Source organism: Natator depressus, chromosome 5 (genome assembly GCF_965152275.1).
Source record: "Natator depressus isolate rNatDep1 chromosome 5, rNatDep2.hap1, whole genome shotgun sequence".
In the NCBI taxonomy this organism is placed as follows: Eukaryota; Metazoa; Chordata; order Testudines; family Cheloniidae; genus Natator; species Natator depressus.
Window position 1 is genome coordinate 90,154,581 of NC_134238.1, and position 15,183 is coordinate 90,169,763.

The 15,183-nt window shown below is 40.3% G+C and overlaps 1 protein-coding gene and 1 long non-coding RNA gene across 7 annotated transcripts in view; one reads left to right on the plus strand and one right to left on the minus strand.

The window, feature by feature from the left end:
* The window catches only part of GKAP1 (G kinase anchoring protein 1), a 41,720-nt gene that overhangs the window by 11,685 nt on the left and 14,852 nt on the right, over positions 1–15,183 (plus strand). For 3 of the 5 annotated variants that reach the window (XM_074953190.1, XM_074953188.1, XM_074953189.1), the window contains exons 2-4: positions 2,063–2,334; positions 6,376–6,519; positions 14,343–14,420. In XM_074953190.1, coding sequence (XP_074809291.1) covers positions 2,116–2,334; positions 6,376–6,519; positions 14,343–14,420 — 441 coding nt within the window. In that variant the 5' untranslated portion in view covers positions 2,063–2,115. The remainder of the gene's footprint in view (positions 1–2,062; positions 2,335–6,375; positions 6,520–14,342; positions 14,421–15,183) is intronic. The other 2 variants (XM_074953192.1, XM_074953191.1) reach the window with 2 other exon arrangements.
* The window catches only part of LOC141987651 (uncharacterized), a 47,865-nt gene that overhangs the window by 8,668 nt on the left and 24,014 nt on the right, over positions 1–15,183 (minus strand). For both annotated transcript variants that reach the window (XR_012639598.1, XR_012639597.1), the window contains exons 3-4: positions 14,974–15,062; positions 8,497–8,558 (exon numbers count right to left, since the gene is read on the minus strand). This is a non-coding gene — a long non-coding RNA (uncharacterized LOC141987651). The remainder of the gene's footprint in view (positions 1–8,496; positions 8,559–14,973; positions 15,063–15,183) is intronic.

The following is a 15,183-nucleotide window of genomic DNA, read 5'->3' on the forward strand; positions in this document are numbered from 1 at the left end:
TCAAATGGTAATGAAGTGAAGAGTCTGTAGATTTTTCAGAAGGGAGATTAACAGGAAGAAGTAAAAAGGGGCAGGGCGGGAGGGAGAGAGAATCCTGTTTTCAGGTGAAGATCAAAGGCCTGGTCTGCTGTACATCTCCGGGTGCAGAGAGAGAGAGACTGGCATACTTGTGAAGACAAGCTGCCTGCAGGCTTGATCTTGTGCAAGAGAGATCTCAGCCATCCTGGTTGAAAACACTGGGGAAAAAGACTTGAGGTAAACTATCCTGTAGGAGATACAGGAATGTCCTCTGAATTAAATTCACACTCTAGAAAGTAAAAAAGAAAAGGAGTACTTGTGGCACCTTAGAGACTAACAAATTTATTTGAGCATAAGCTTTCGTGAGCTACAGCTCACTTCATCAGATGCATTCAGTGGAAAATAGTGTGTTATGTCTGTTTTATATGTAACCATTTGTTTCCAATAATCTTACTTACAATCATTTGAATCTCTCTACTTTGATAATAAACTTATTCTTGTTTTCACTATAAATATATCTAAGGGCTATGTGTTAAGCAGAGTGCTGATCCTGAGTTTCCTTGTAAGCTGGGTTCTTTGAGAGCAGGGCATCTCAATGTTCGGTGGAACAGGGGCTGAGCGCTCCAGAGGGACACTTGGAGGACTGGGGGTGGCGTGTGCCTATCGCTAACCTAGACAGAGACAGTGAGGCCTGCGGAGATGTTGAAGGCAGTGCTTGTGTTTGCCAGAGGTTGGTGGAGTCAGGGAGCTGATCCACAGCAGGCACAGACAAAACCCCCTCGTGCTAAGGGCAGGTGGTAGCGAAGGGCCTCACAACCCTGGGTACCTTTGGGAAGCATCACACAGTGCTAAGGGCTGGGAGCAAGATTGGGACCCCTCCAACAGGGAGGCTAGTACTCCTGGGATGCAGCCTTCTGCTTTCCAGTTGCAGAGTCCCTACCGGCCTCCCCAAAAGAGGAGGGTAACTGCTGGTTGGTGGCTGCTGCAGCTGTGGCAGTTGGGGAGCCTGGGTCTCACTGACTGAGACCTGCACAGAGCCCATTTGCTTCATTTGTCAAACAGAGCCCCCTCCTGACCCTGGGCCTTCACCAGGTCCTCCTGCCACCTGATTACCTCATTGTGCCCCCCCCCCACCCACCCACACACACCCTTCCAGTTATTGGTAAATAACCTCTATTTCTTCTTCAAGGAGCCTCTTCACTGGGATAAATGTGACTTTGATGGTATGCCTTAGATGCATTCACATAACAGAAATCTGTACGACTGCAACTTAAAGCTCATAACGCACACTTAACAAAACTTTACTCCTTACATTTAGCCTCAAGATCTGGTGCAAAGTTTGGGAGAACAGTATTACAATCTTTGTTCAGCTAGAACTCCTCAGCTAAGCTTTTTGTGGGGGAGAATACTGCTTGCTAAACTTCTAAGAAGTGAGAATATACAGCAGCTCCTTGAAGAAGAAATAGAGGTTATTTACCAATAACTGGAGCTCTTTGAGATGAGCTTGCCTCTACAAATTCATACTACCTGGCCGCCCACTTTCCTTCCCTGGCATCATGTCTCTTTGCTGAACTCTTAGGTTCAGGTCCTAGGAGATGAGGCTGTAGGGGTGCCTCAACCACTTTTATACTCTGGCTCCCAGACCATTAGGACCAGTGAGAGAAGCAGGCAGGTGCCACAATGGGCACTGCTTCTAGAAGATTCTGTTTGCTGCATCATTGCTACATCTTCTAAAAGTGTAAATGTGCGTAAAGGCTTATCTCAAAGAACTCCAGTTACTGGTAAGCAACCTTCACTTTCATTGTTCTTGTTCATATATTAATACTAAAACATTACATTATAATTATTAAACTATCGAAATAGTTAATTCAAAAGTAAAATGAGCCACTATTTTATCCTGAAGCCTTTTGCCCCAAAATTACATAAAGCTTGTATAATTGACAGGTCTGAATTGTTGATGTGAAGGCATGTGCTATTGCAAAAAGTTTTTGTACAGCAGAATAGTGTGATTCCTTTATTCTTTCTTTTGTTGCTACATTCCCAGGAAGCATTTTCTTTGAATAAGAAGTCATCCTCAAAATAATCTCAAACCATACAATGGCCTCAGCTGTAATCAGTTCAGTTCCCACTACTGCATCTCGCTTTGCTCTATTACAAGTGGATAGTGGTAGTGGTTCTGATTCAGAGACTGGAAAGGGAAGAAGTGGTCGAGGTGCTGGGAAGTCTCAAGCTTCAGGGGGAAAATCAACTACAAATGAGAAGAAGAAAGAAAAGAGGAGAAAAAAGAAGGAACAGCAGCAGAGCGAGGCTAATGAGGTAGAGAGGCTGTTATATTTTCAGTAACATACAAGGTGTGCAGTTATGCCAGATACCCATATGCCTTGGGTAAATTGTTCATCTGTTAGCTGAGTAATGTGGCTATTTTTGTTGCTTTTGACATGTTACTTTGTAAAACAAAAGAATGTCAGTTTATAGTCATTAAAAGGTATTATTTTAAAAAATAAATTTTTTCCTCAAAACTTTGTTAGAGTTCAGTCACAACTACACTTCTTTAAATGTGGGAGGCTCTTGACTAATCAAACAATTAGATTTATACATTTAAGTGAAAATAATTTGGTTTCTTACATATCCCCATTTCCTGGTCGCAGACCTTATTGAGCTGGAGATATAGGACAGACAGGGAAACATTCATCTTAGGAAGTGGGAGCTGGTATCTTGTAGTTCCTATAGGATTTTTTCCTTTATATCCAGAAAGGGATGGAGAGGTCTTGGAACAAGTTGGTAGAATCATAGGTTGTGGGGCTAGTAATGAGGGATGTGGCAGATTTTCTTTGACCTGGAATAGATGTTTCTAAACTGCAGATTCAACTTGTAGGACTTGCATACCAAATGAGTAATGGAACTCTTTAAAAGAACGCTTTGGATCTTATGTCTTATGTTGATCAAATAAACAGCCCCATATCCCGACCATCCCTCAGTTTCTCTTTCCTCTAGCTTCAGTGAACTTGGAACCCATCCCCTTTCTCTGCATTGGGACAGTTTTCTTAGTTAAACTTTTTGATGGTTAAGTTGTTGAAAATATTCACTTGGAAAAAAATCTTACAAATGTAAACAAAGCTTCCTATAGTGAAACTGTCACCGCACCCAGCCATGGCAGATCTGGGGGGAAAGAAGCCAGTGTTCATGAAATGGTCTTGTGCTGATGTAATGTTGGACATGAACCAAGGCATCCTGTGTCTATAATGCCCAGAAGGTCATTTGAGGATGGGATGTCCTATTTGTTTACTTGTCTTCACACCAGCACGTAGGGAAAACAATTGTAGTCCTTATGGAAACCTTTGCATTTCAGACACTCTCCTGTGGGAAGTGCTGCAGATTCAGGTTGTTCAGCTCTTGGAATGATATTCACTATCTCTTCTCAAAAAAAGTCCTCTTGGCAAAGAAGAATCTGGCTTGTCCAGATTCAAGAGCTTTACATTTTTCAGACCTAGCTATTAGGGTACAATTTCCTCAAGTAGAGCAACAGAGTTCTCCAGGCATCTGAGGTCTCTCAGCTCCTCCATTTACCAGGAAAAAAGCACAGATGTGCAGGGATCCAGTGGGAAGCAACAATCTTTCATTTGTGTCAGGTACCTTGTGCAGGAGTTGAGTTCTGATTGTCCCATGACATTGATAGCATCCTGTGATTCAAGGAGATCTGAAAGTCCTTCTGAATATTCATAAGATGGCTAGAACCATTGGCTGTGTCTGAGGAGTCTTCAAAACTGGCTTCCCTGGTACTGTCTATACAGGCCTTGCAAAGAGAAATATCCCTGGAGTCTCCTTGGATCCAAGCCCCGAGTCTGTTATACCCACAATCTTTTTTCTGAAGCTTTGTTATCCCTGGTATAGAGGGCCTCTGAGCCCAAGATTAAATAGAATCAAAGATCCAAGGATGGGTATAGAAGTGCAATGCTTGGCAGCCTCAAACTGCTCCTTCTGGTGCAGCAACATCTGGTCCACCTACTCAGGCTTCTTGTTAGTGTCGCCTGTCTAGAACAGTTCCCTCTTTGACACATTGTCAAATTGAAAAAGTAGGGAAAATTTAGAAATATTTATTTTAAAAAAATTGGACTAATCCTTTTGGAATTAAGCTTAATACCTATTTGTAACAATAATAGGTAAAACAATTTTGGACAAATGTGTTTTTTAAACTGTGGTTTTCAATGTTGCACATGCAATTTTAATTCGAACATTTTCTGATTTTTTTTTGTAAAGTGCCTAGCCTTGCTGCTCCAACATTATCAACACCATCTTTATATTTAAGAATTATTCGAGTGAAAATAACATCTAATGTTACACTACCTAAGATAAAATTGTAAGCTTCAGAGTTTAATGTATGCCATCTGGGGTCCAGAAAAATCGTATTTCCCCATCTTCCAGTGAAACAGTCTTTCAGAATTAGTTGCATTGTGGAGGGTCTTAAGTCTGTCTTTGAAACATCTGGAATTGACTTCTGTTCATGAAAATACACAACTGAGTGGACAGGTAGTCTTTTTGTTATGGTATTTCCTATGTCTGAGCACTTTCTGTAAAATAAACACAGGAGAGTCTAATAAAACTTAGAGTGAAGTTAGGGCTGGGAGGTCAGCTATGCACTTTAAACGTGAACCGTGAAATTCCTTGCTTTTGAGTTGGAGAGTCTTTAATGTTACTTTTCAACATATTATTTTGTAGTTATCTAAGGGCTTGTCTACACTTCCAAGTTTTGTTGACAAAACTTTATGTTGACACCCAACAGTCGACAAAACAAAAATCGCCAAAGGGTGTTCACACTTGCTCCCTCTGAGGACAGATCATGTCCACATTGGGGACACCATCATCGACAGGGTGAGCAATGCTCTGTGGGTATGTATCCCACCGTGCAGTGTTGTGGGAAGGAAGAGCTGATCTCTGCGCATCTTGGGATTCTCTCCGAGTTCTCCCACAGCCCCCTCACCTGCCGAGAGCAGCATCATGAGTAGCTCTGACAGGTTTCAGAGTAACAGCCATGTTAGTCTGTATTCGCAAAAAGAAAAGGAGTACTTGTGGCACCTTAGAGACTAACCAATTTATTTGAGCATGAAGTGAGCTGTAGCTCACGAAAGCTCATGCTCAAATAAATTGGTTAGTCTCTAAGGTGCCACAAGTACTCCTTTTCTTTTTATGAGTAGCTCTGTGAGCTCTAGGTGCTGAGGAATGGCAAAGCAGCACAGCAGTCTGTCCCCCTCCCGCTATGGCTGTGTTCTTAGGGCAGAACAGGAGCATTCCAATGATTTGCTCTTTGTTCCCCCAAAGGGAGCAGCACACAGATACTTCCCAGAGCTTTGAAAGGGGAGGGGAGCATGCCTGCAGGGCAGCACAGATCAAAACACTCAGCAGAGCAATCAGGGCAGGCATTGTGAGATACTGGCAGAAGCCAGTTCTGTCGACAAAACAATCAGCAGTGTCTGCACTGTCTCTTTGTCGACAATAAAGGGAGGGGAAAAGACAAGTCTCTTGTAGGGGTGGAAGTATTTTTTCACCAAAACAGGGCGTTTTTCACTACAAAAGTCCCATTGTAGTATGTATGCTCTTGCTGCTTTGTCGCCAAAAGGCAGTTCTTGGTGAGAAAACTTGTCAGTGTAGACAAGTCCTAAGGTACTTCTAAGGTGTCTATCACTATAGTATTCACATGCCAGAAAACAATTATAAAAGTAACTGCTCACAGATTGATGTAGTACTTAGCTCTTAAGTCAAGCATGTGCTGTGTATTGGAAAGCTTGTCTTTTTCACCAACAGAAGTTGGTCCAATAAAAGGTATTACCTTACCCTCCTTGTCTTTCTAATATCCTGGGTCTGACACTGCAAACATTAAACTGTTGTAAATATCAGCTATTAAAACTACTTTGGCTGTATTGGTTTAATTGGTGAAATGAATGTAAGTTATAGGCAGATCCCCTAAGGCTATGTCTACGCTAGAGACCTTGCAGCGGCACAGCTGTACCCATGCAGCTGCACTGCAGTAAGGTCTCTTTTGTAGCTGCCCTATACCGAAGGGAGAGAGCTCTCTCGTCAACATAAGCCACCCCCTAAAAGCGGCAGTAGCTATGTTGGTGTGAGAAGCTCTCCCACCAACATAGTGCTGTGCACAGTACCACTTATGCTGGCGAAACTATGTTGCTCGGGGTGTGATTTTCCACACCCGTGAGCAACATAAGTTTTGGCGACTATAAGGAGTAGTGTAGACATCACCTAAATGTCTAAGATAGCCCAATTGGCATATTGTTTCTGTATAATCACTAATATTCTAGTAAATAGCAGCACCATTGATTTATATTCCTGGCTCTTGCTTTGCAGCTCCGAAATCTTGCTTTTAAAAAGATTCCTCAGAAATCCTCTCATGGAGGCTGTCTGTCTCAACATGAACAAATATTGCACAGCCCAGTGGCGAAAGACTCTCAGGAAGAAAATTGGCAAGAGTGGAGACAAAGAGATGAACAGGTAAAGCTTGCTATATCAAATTATTTTACTTGGTTGTCTTGCAGAGTAATGTAATACGAACTTCAAAGGTAAATGTGTGAGAGAAATAGCTATGGCTGAGATTTTTCAAAGCAGCTTGGAGGACTTTCATTCATCTTCCAAAAATTTTAATGAGACAGGGTGGGTAATGTAATATCTTTTATTGGACAAACTTCTGTTGGTGAAAGAGACAAGCTTTTGAGTTACACAGTGTTCTTCTGGATACTCAGGGAAAAGCTCTGTGTAGATCAAAAGATTCTCTTTCACCAACAGAAGTTGGTCCCATAAAAGATATTACCTCACCAACCTTCTCTTTCTAATATCCTGAGTCAATGTAGCTACAACAGTGCAAACAAATAAAATTTAATCATAGGACTGGAAGGGACCTCGAGAGGTCATCTAGTCTAGTCCCTTGCACTCATGGCAGGACTAAGTATTAACTAGACCATCTCTGACAGGTGTTTTTCTAACCTTCTCTTAAAAATCACCAATGATGGAGATTCCACAACCTCCCTAGGCAATTTTATTCCAGTGCTTAACCACCCTAACAGTTACAAAGTTTTTCCTAATGTCCAACCTAAACCTCCCTTGCTGCAATTTAAGCTCATTGCTGCTTGTCCCATCCTCAGAGGTTAAGAATAATTTTTCTCCCTCCTCCTTGTAACAGTCTTTTATGTACTTGAAAACTGTTATCTTGTCCCCTCTGTCTTCTCTTTTCCAGACTAAACAAACCCTTTTTTTTTTTTTTCTTCAATCTGCCCTCATAGGCCATGTTTTCTAGACCTTTAATAACTTTTGTTGCTCTTCCCTGGACTTTCTCCAATTTGTCCACATCTTTCCTGAAATGTGGTTCCCAGAACTGGACACAATACTCCAGCTGAGGCCTAATCAGTGTGGAGTAGAGCGGAAGAATTATTTCTCATGTCTTGTTTACAACACTCCTGCTAATACATTCCAGAATGATGTTCGCTTTTTTTGCAACAGCATTACACTGTGGACTCATATTTAGCATGTGGTCCACTATGACCCCCAGATCCCATTCCGCAGTACTCCTTCCTAGGCAGTCTTTTCCCATTTTGTATGTGTGCAACTGATTGTTCCTTCCTAAGTGGAATACTTTGTATTTGTCCTTATTGAACTTCGTGCTATTTACTTCAGACCATTTCTCCAGTTTGTCCAGATCATTTTGAATATAATCCTATCCTCCAAAGCACTTGCAACCCCTCCCAGGTTGGTATCGTTCGCAAACTTTGTAAGTGTACTCTCTATGCCATTATCTAAATTATTGATGAAGATATTGACCAGAACCGGACCCAGAACTGATTCTTGCAGGACCCCACTCGTTATGCCCTTCCAGCATGACTGTGAACCACTAATAACTACTCTCTGGGAGTGGTTTTCCAACCAGTTATGCACCCACCTTATAGTAGCTCCATCTAGGTTACATTTCCCTAGTTTGTTTATGAGAAGGTCATGCGAGACAGTATCAAAAGCTTTACTAAAGTCAAGATATACCACGTCTACCGCTTCCCCCCCCATTCACAAGGCTTGTTACCTTGTTGAAGAAAGCTATCAGGTTGGTTTGACACAATTTGTTCTTGACAAATCCATGCAGACTGTTTACTTATCACCTTCTAAATGTTTGCAAATTGATTGCTTAATTATTTGCTCCATTATCTTTCTGGGCACAGAAGTTAAGCTGACTGGTCTGTAATTCCTTGGGTTGTCCTTATTTCCCTTTTTATAGATTGGCACTCTATTTGCCCTTTTCCAGTCTTCTGGAATCTCTCCCATCTTCCATGACTTTTCAAAGATAATCGCTAGTGGCTCAGATATCTCCTCAATCAGCTCCTTGAGTATTCTAGGATATATTTCATCAGACCCTGGTGACTTGAAGACCTCTAACTTGTCTAAGTAATTTTTAACTTGTTCTTTCCCTATTTTAGCCTCTAATCCTACCTCATTTTCACTGGCATTCACGATGTTAGATGTCCAATCACCACCATCCTTCTTGGTGAAAACTGAAACAAAGAAGTCATTAAGCATTTCCATCATTTCCACATTTTTTGTTATTGTTTTCTCCTGCTCATTGAGTTATGGGCCTACCCTGTCCTTGGTCTTTCTCTTGCTTCTAATGTATTTGTAGAATGTTTTCTTGTTACCCTTTGTCTCTCTAGCTAGTTTGATCTCATCTTGTTCCTTGGCCTTTCTAATTTTGGCCCTACATACTTGTTGTTTTATATTCATCCTTTGTAATGTGACCTAGTTTCCACTTTTTGTAGGACTCTTTTTTTGATTTTTAGATCATTGAAGATCTCCTGGTTAAGCCAGGATAGTCTCTTGCCATACTTCCCTCTATGCAATGGGATAGTTTGCTCTTGTGCCCTTAATGTCTCTTAATAATGTCTAATGGAAGACATGAGACAGAATCTCCTGCTTTGCTCGATCTTTACACTTAAATCTCTTATTTTAAAGATTTTTCTCTGCTGTAAAAATCTTTTGAAGCATCTTTGCCATCACCCTTATTATCAAAAGAGCATTTCAGTTGGCTTATTCTTGGTCCTCTGATGTGCTGAGTTCACTCTCAAATCCAGATCTCTCCAAGAGCAGCGCACACAACAAGCCATAAGGCTACGAGGACAGTCACATCTGTCAGTATACTTATTAATTGCAATAGATACCCCTATTTTTTTAGTTGATATATTTACCAAAAGTAAGTATTCTGTATAGAGCTAGGGGTCACCAACATTTAAAATGTAATAAAGCAGAGGCCACTGTAGTGTGTGTGCGTGTAGTGAGTGCCATTGAAACCTTTTTACCATGATTCCTCTTGGTAGAACTACTAAAGGCAGAAATTACACTAAAAATTGTGATGGCTTCAAAATGTTAAAACTTTTAGCCTTGAGAAAAGACCATTTGAAAAACCATACATTTTCTTAAACTGATTGATGTAACAGTGCCTTTCCGCCCAATGATGTCAGTAGGAGAAACATTTATAATTAAAACTGATGTTCCTTTGTTTACAGTAGTTCAGTACTTCACCTAAATATTTTGTTGACTTATAGAATGTCAGTTTATTTTACCATTTAGTGCAATGCCATTCTGTTTTTACATCTTGTTTTAGGTGTGTGTTTTTACATTTTTCCTTGTTCTAGAATAGTGAGAGCTATATGAAGCTCTTTACAACATTTACTAATAGATACGTGATGATCTGGTGTCATTGGTTACTGGGTATCCGGATATCTGATTTGTTTTTTCTCCTTTTATAAGAAAACTGATTCATGCAGAGTTGGTGACATCACAATTCTCTATGAATTATGCATTTTGAGATACCCCTGTACACTTGTAAGGTCCACTTAAGGGGCCAGTATTGATGGTGACATGTCTTTAAAAGGTCTGTGTGAAATTCAGGAGCTAGGTCAGAGTTCTGAAAATGATATTTGAGGATGTTAAACACCTATATTGACAGCTACCTGGACTTCATTGACATGTAGAGAGATTTTCAATCTGTGGCTCAACAAAGAGGAAGAATTTCAGAAATCCCATTTTGGAAGATGATCAAGTGTTAAGTGAGCAACATTTGGGGCATAATAAATTGTTGAAGATTGTTAATACTGTGATGTCAGGAGACTTTTGGAGGGGGAGGTATCAATTTTTTTTCAGCCTTCCTGTGCCTTCTGATTAGGTGGTTGGTATATCAAGCAATGTAGTAGTGACCGTAAAGTGCTTTAGAGAATTGCATGAAGCTTACAAGCTGCATGTCTCTGCCCTCCTTATTATAAAAGAGGAGAAACACTAAACCCTGGTTTAAGTATTTATGAATGTATTATTGAACAGTGGGACTGGATGGTGGTCATACAGTTGATTCTTAATTCATTTGCATTCTCGAGGCCCATAAGTTATAAAGTTGTCTCAGGTTTTCCTTTCACTTTTAAAAGTAATTTCATGGCTTTGCTATTGTCCTGAAATATACCACTCTGACTTTGGTGCCATGATAAGACACTTTTTCACTAGTGGGTAGTAGAGAATAGCATAACTAGATTGAGGCTATTGTAGCTTTTGCGATCAGAGCATGGACTGTTTGTGTATGTAGTATAGTATTGAGCACACTGTCAATTTTAAGCAATTGTTCAAGGATCACAGTAGAGGATGGGGAGTTGTGATACTCCTGGCACATGCTCTGCCCACAATTCCTGAATAACTAGATGTTTTTTCTAAGCTGATCAGTAATGAAATAACTAAAAATGTAACATCATCCTCATTAGGCTGCAGAGTTAACATCCCATTAAAAAAATGAAGTAGTTTACTTCTGTCACTGTGCTGTCTGGTGGTTTATATCTTGTAGTTTTTTCTTGGTTACTACAAGAGCTAGCGGGTAAAACTTTCCAATTCACCTAAGTCACTTAGGAGCCAAAGTCTACGGGATTTAGACTTAAGCACTTCTGAAAACTCCACCCAGAAACCCAATTTCTTGGAATGAAATATTAGTTTCTCCAGAGACTGACGGGGGGGGGGGGGGCACCACCAGGAATGTGTTTGTACTGTATAACACTGCATACTATCTAAAATTGAACCTTGGAGAGAATTTTGAGTATTGCTGCAAGGTGTACATGGGGTGAGTACCCTTAACAAGTATAGGTAAATTCCATATTCTCTGTCTGATAAGTACATGTTTAATAATAAAAACTTTCTGTCTTTAAAACTATTCCTTAATTTATAAACGTAATCACTATTTGTAGCTGCTGCCAATAACGTCTGCCAGTGCTGCAATATATTCAATTGACTTTTTGGAGGTAGCCAATTAGAATGAGGGATGGGGAAGATTGTGAGAAAAAGGGATACTGGACCAAAAAGAAAAGGAGTACTTGTGGCACCTTAGAGGCTAACAAATTTATTTGAGCATAAGCTTTCATGAGCTACAGCAATGCTGAAGGAGAGACTTTAGTTTGTTTATACTCTGTCGTGTGAATTTTGAGACTAACAACAAGAAAACCTAAATATTTTCAGTAAATTTGCTAAAGTTATTTTACAGTTGAGCAGTGGTCCCAAACCTTTCTGTGGGACTAGCACATTCCTGTTCCCAACAGACTGTGGCAGGCGCCATACACCTCACCGCCGAAATGCCTCCGAGAACCGGCAGCGGAAAGAAGCCTCGCCGCCGAAATGCCGCCAAGAAATGGCAACGTTTCTCGACGGATTTCAGCGGACGGTTCTCAGGTGGCCACGCTTGGTGGTGGCATTTCGGCGGCGCAGTGTCCTGCGGGCCCATACAACTGCCCTGGCGGGCGCCATTGCACCACAGGCACTGCGTTGGGGACCCCTGCAGTAGAGGATATAGCCATTAGTCTTCCAGTTTAAATCTCAACTGCAATGTAAATGTTTAAATTGTAAATTTTGTTTAAAATACTGCTCCTACAGTATTTGGAAAATATTTAACTATTAATAGAACAGAACAAGGTCCTAAAGCTGGTAAAGGATTTCTGTTCATCTTAGTGATGGCATTCGTATTGCAGTAGTACTTAGCTCCAGTAACTGTTTGGGCTCTTTTGTGCTAGACTCTGTACAAACATTTAAGGAGACAGTCTTTGTCCTGAGGAACTTACAGTATTCATGTTAAACATTGCCTTTTTATGACTTTACTCCTCCCCCCCCACCCATCTCTTCCTTTTTTTCATTACTTTAATTTTTCAGGACAATCGTTGTGCCTTGATTTTTTTGGTAGACATCCTTCTTGCTCAGGCTCAGATTCTGTTCTACAGCTGATACTAAATTGTAGCCACAGAATGAATAAATTATGCGCTATTACACCAAACAGATACCTGCATACTGGCAGTCTCTCACATGTCCTTGCCTCCTGTTGAGAGGGTATTTATATGATTGTGTTGAAGGACCTAAGTCAAAAGGAGAGACTCCTGGCTCACTATTGTAAAACTAAGGACACTGGTCTTTATTCATGCAAAACTCATTGTGGGAGTTTTGTCTGATTAGTGACTGCAAAGAATGTTTAGATCAGTGGTTCTCATCCCACGGCCTAATCTGCACACAGCTGTGGCCCATGTGACATCCTCAGGACCATACAGGTAGTATATATAATGTGTGGATGCGGCTCACATAACACAAAGAGAGCTGTGAGCAATGCGTCCCACAGTGGTAAATAGATTGAGAACCACTGGTCTAGATCTTTGGAGGATTTAATAAACCATGTATTTTAATCTGTGTCTCCTGAAACCCTGTAAGTTCTTTAAGGGCACAGTTATCACAGGCAGGAAAGTTATATGGTATCACTAAAACTTATAAAAGCTAGTTGAGCCATTTTTAATTTGATCAAATTGAGCTGAGAATGTGCAAAGACTCGTAGACTTTAAGGCCAAAGAGACCATCGTGATCATCTAGTCTGACATCCTTCACATTGCAGGCCACAGAACCTCATCCGCCCACTCCTGCAACAGACCCATAATCTCTGGCTGAGATTCCTAAGTCCTCAAATCATGAGTTAGAGACTTCAATTTACAGAGACTTCAAGTTTAATCTCTAATGATTGAAAACATCCTAATTGCAACTCAAAGAACAGACAAATGACAGATGAAAGAGAAGAGTAGCGGAATGAACGGACAAAGACAAACTAGGAAACATGATATTTGCTTATTTGTCACACTGGGATTGCTTTGATAATTTGGGAACCATTTAAAGGAATAATATCTGATGCAAACAAACTACTACGTTTTTAGAGATGTATTATAATCAGTTATATCTGAAGTGTGCATGTTTGTTTATATTACTGCTGTATGCACACTGCAGTTTTTCCAACCCCCTGAAGAGCAGCCACTTCCTTCTGATCCAGCAATACCCTGAATCCAGGTGAATCCCTTCCTCTGCTTACCTTCAGCCCATCTGTGTCCCCCATTCAGTAAGTTTGTATTGGCTTTGGTGTATTTTTTTTTGGCTTACCTTTTCCCATGGAGATTAATATAGTGCTCTAAACAAAACTCAGCTACCCCTCTGCCATACCACCACACTATAAAATCAGATGTTACCCCTCTATCTCTGCTAAGCAACACTTAGTTCTTTCTTTCCTTTTCAGTCCCCAGATATAAAATTTCAATTCCCCTTTTATCCCACGTCCCAAGAAACTCCATCAAGACTAAAGCTTCCCTCCATCTCTCCTTAATCTAAGACTGCTCTTGATCCCTTACACTTCTCTGAAACAACTCTTGCACTGCACATCCTCCTCATATGGCATCCCAGACAAACTTTTGTTTCTTTCAGACATGATGTCCTGGAGTCTCTTGCCATCCCTGCCATTCAGCAGAAGTTACTTTTTGTTAATGGCAGCAGAGGTGGCCTGGTCTTTTCTATGCTTTTGAGAGGCTCTTCTTTCCCCTGTTCTACTTGTTGATATTTTAGGCTTTAAAATCAACAAGCTTCTGCATGCAAAACTTCAAGATCTAAGTTACAAGCAAGCATTTTGAACAAAAGCAATTAAAAAAAAAAAAAAAGAGAGAGAGAACTTCACTTTCCCTATAGTGACTTAGTAGTGCATGGTTTCAGTCAGACTTTTATTTAACAAAATGTGTTTCAACCAATAAGGTATTCTTCCAACTGTTGTACAAACGTATTTAGTCGTTCTTACTCGTGCATTTCATCATATTACCAAGAGTATGTTGACAGTAGCTGTAACATTCCATAGGCTAAAATTAAGTTTTAACCTTTTAACCAGCTGTCAATTGCTCACCTTTTTGCTTTTTATTAATAAAAACAAAAACAAAAATCTGTCATGAGTTTTTGTCTTAATCTTATTTCTTCAGCTGACATCTGAAATGTTTGAAGCAGATCTTGAAAAGGCATTACTGCTAAGCAAACTGGAATATGAAGAGCACAAAAAGGTATTTGCTGGCTTCATCGTGATCTGAAAATTGTGCAATTTTTTGACCTTTATTGAGTTCTGGAGAAAGGAGTCTAATTTGGTTTCCACAAAATTTTGTGTAAGCTAACTGTTTAGTTTTTAATACCCAAAGATTTACTAAGAATTGAGAGAACCATTAGAGAGTTGAGGGAAACCACAAACAGCCATATTACAGTTTGAGAATGTTAAAGATGACCTGCCAAGGGGGAAAATGAGTTTGTACCCTCTTTGCTTCTTTGATATATAAAGACATTTGTTTTCACCTTAAAAATAAGACTGCTAAACCTTGTTCCATGTAGGGGTGGGTGGGTGTGTTTTGTTTTATTTATTGGTCTTGGTGGGGGTTCTGGAGAGGCCTTCCTAGAGGATCATAGAACTGAAGGGGAGGGGGAGCTTTTTTAGGTCTGAATTGAAGTGGTAGGCATGTTGAATCTTTAACATCTTTCCTCCCAATTGTTTCAGTTATTTGACTTAAATAGATAACAGTTTTGAACAGGCTGACTAAAAATTCCTTCTCAGCTGGTTAGATTTACCTTCTTTGGTGCTTGTGGTGTTGTCTTGCTAGTTCTCCAGTCATCTGCATAGTGTTCCAGGAGAGAAAGTGCTGATAAGTCCTGAATTTCTAGTTTGGAAAAACAAGTAGGAAACTTTAAGAAAAACAAAAACCTTAAATTATACAGAATAAAAAAGCAAAAATGGCACACATCCATTTTTTTGCTCTGAGTGTCAGCTTTAGTAGTGTC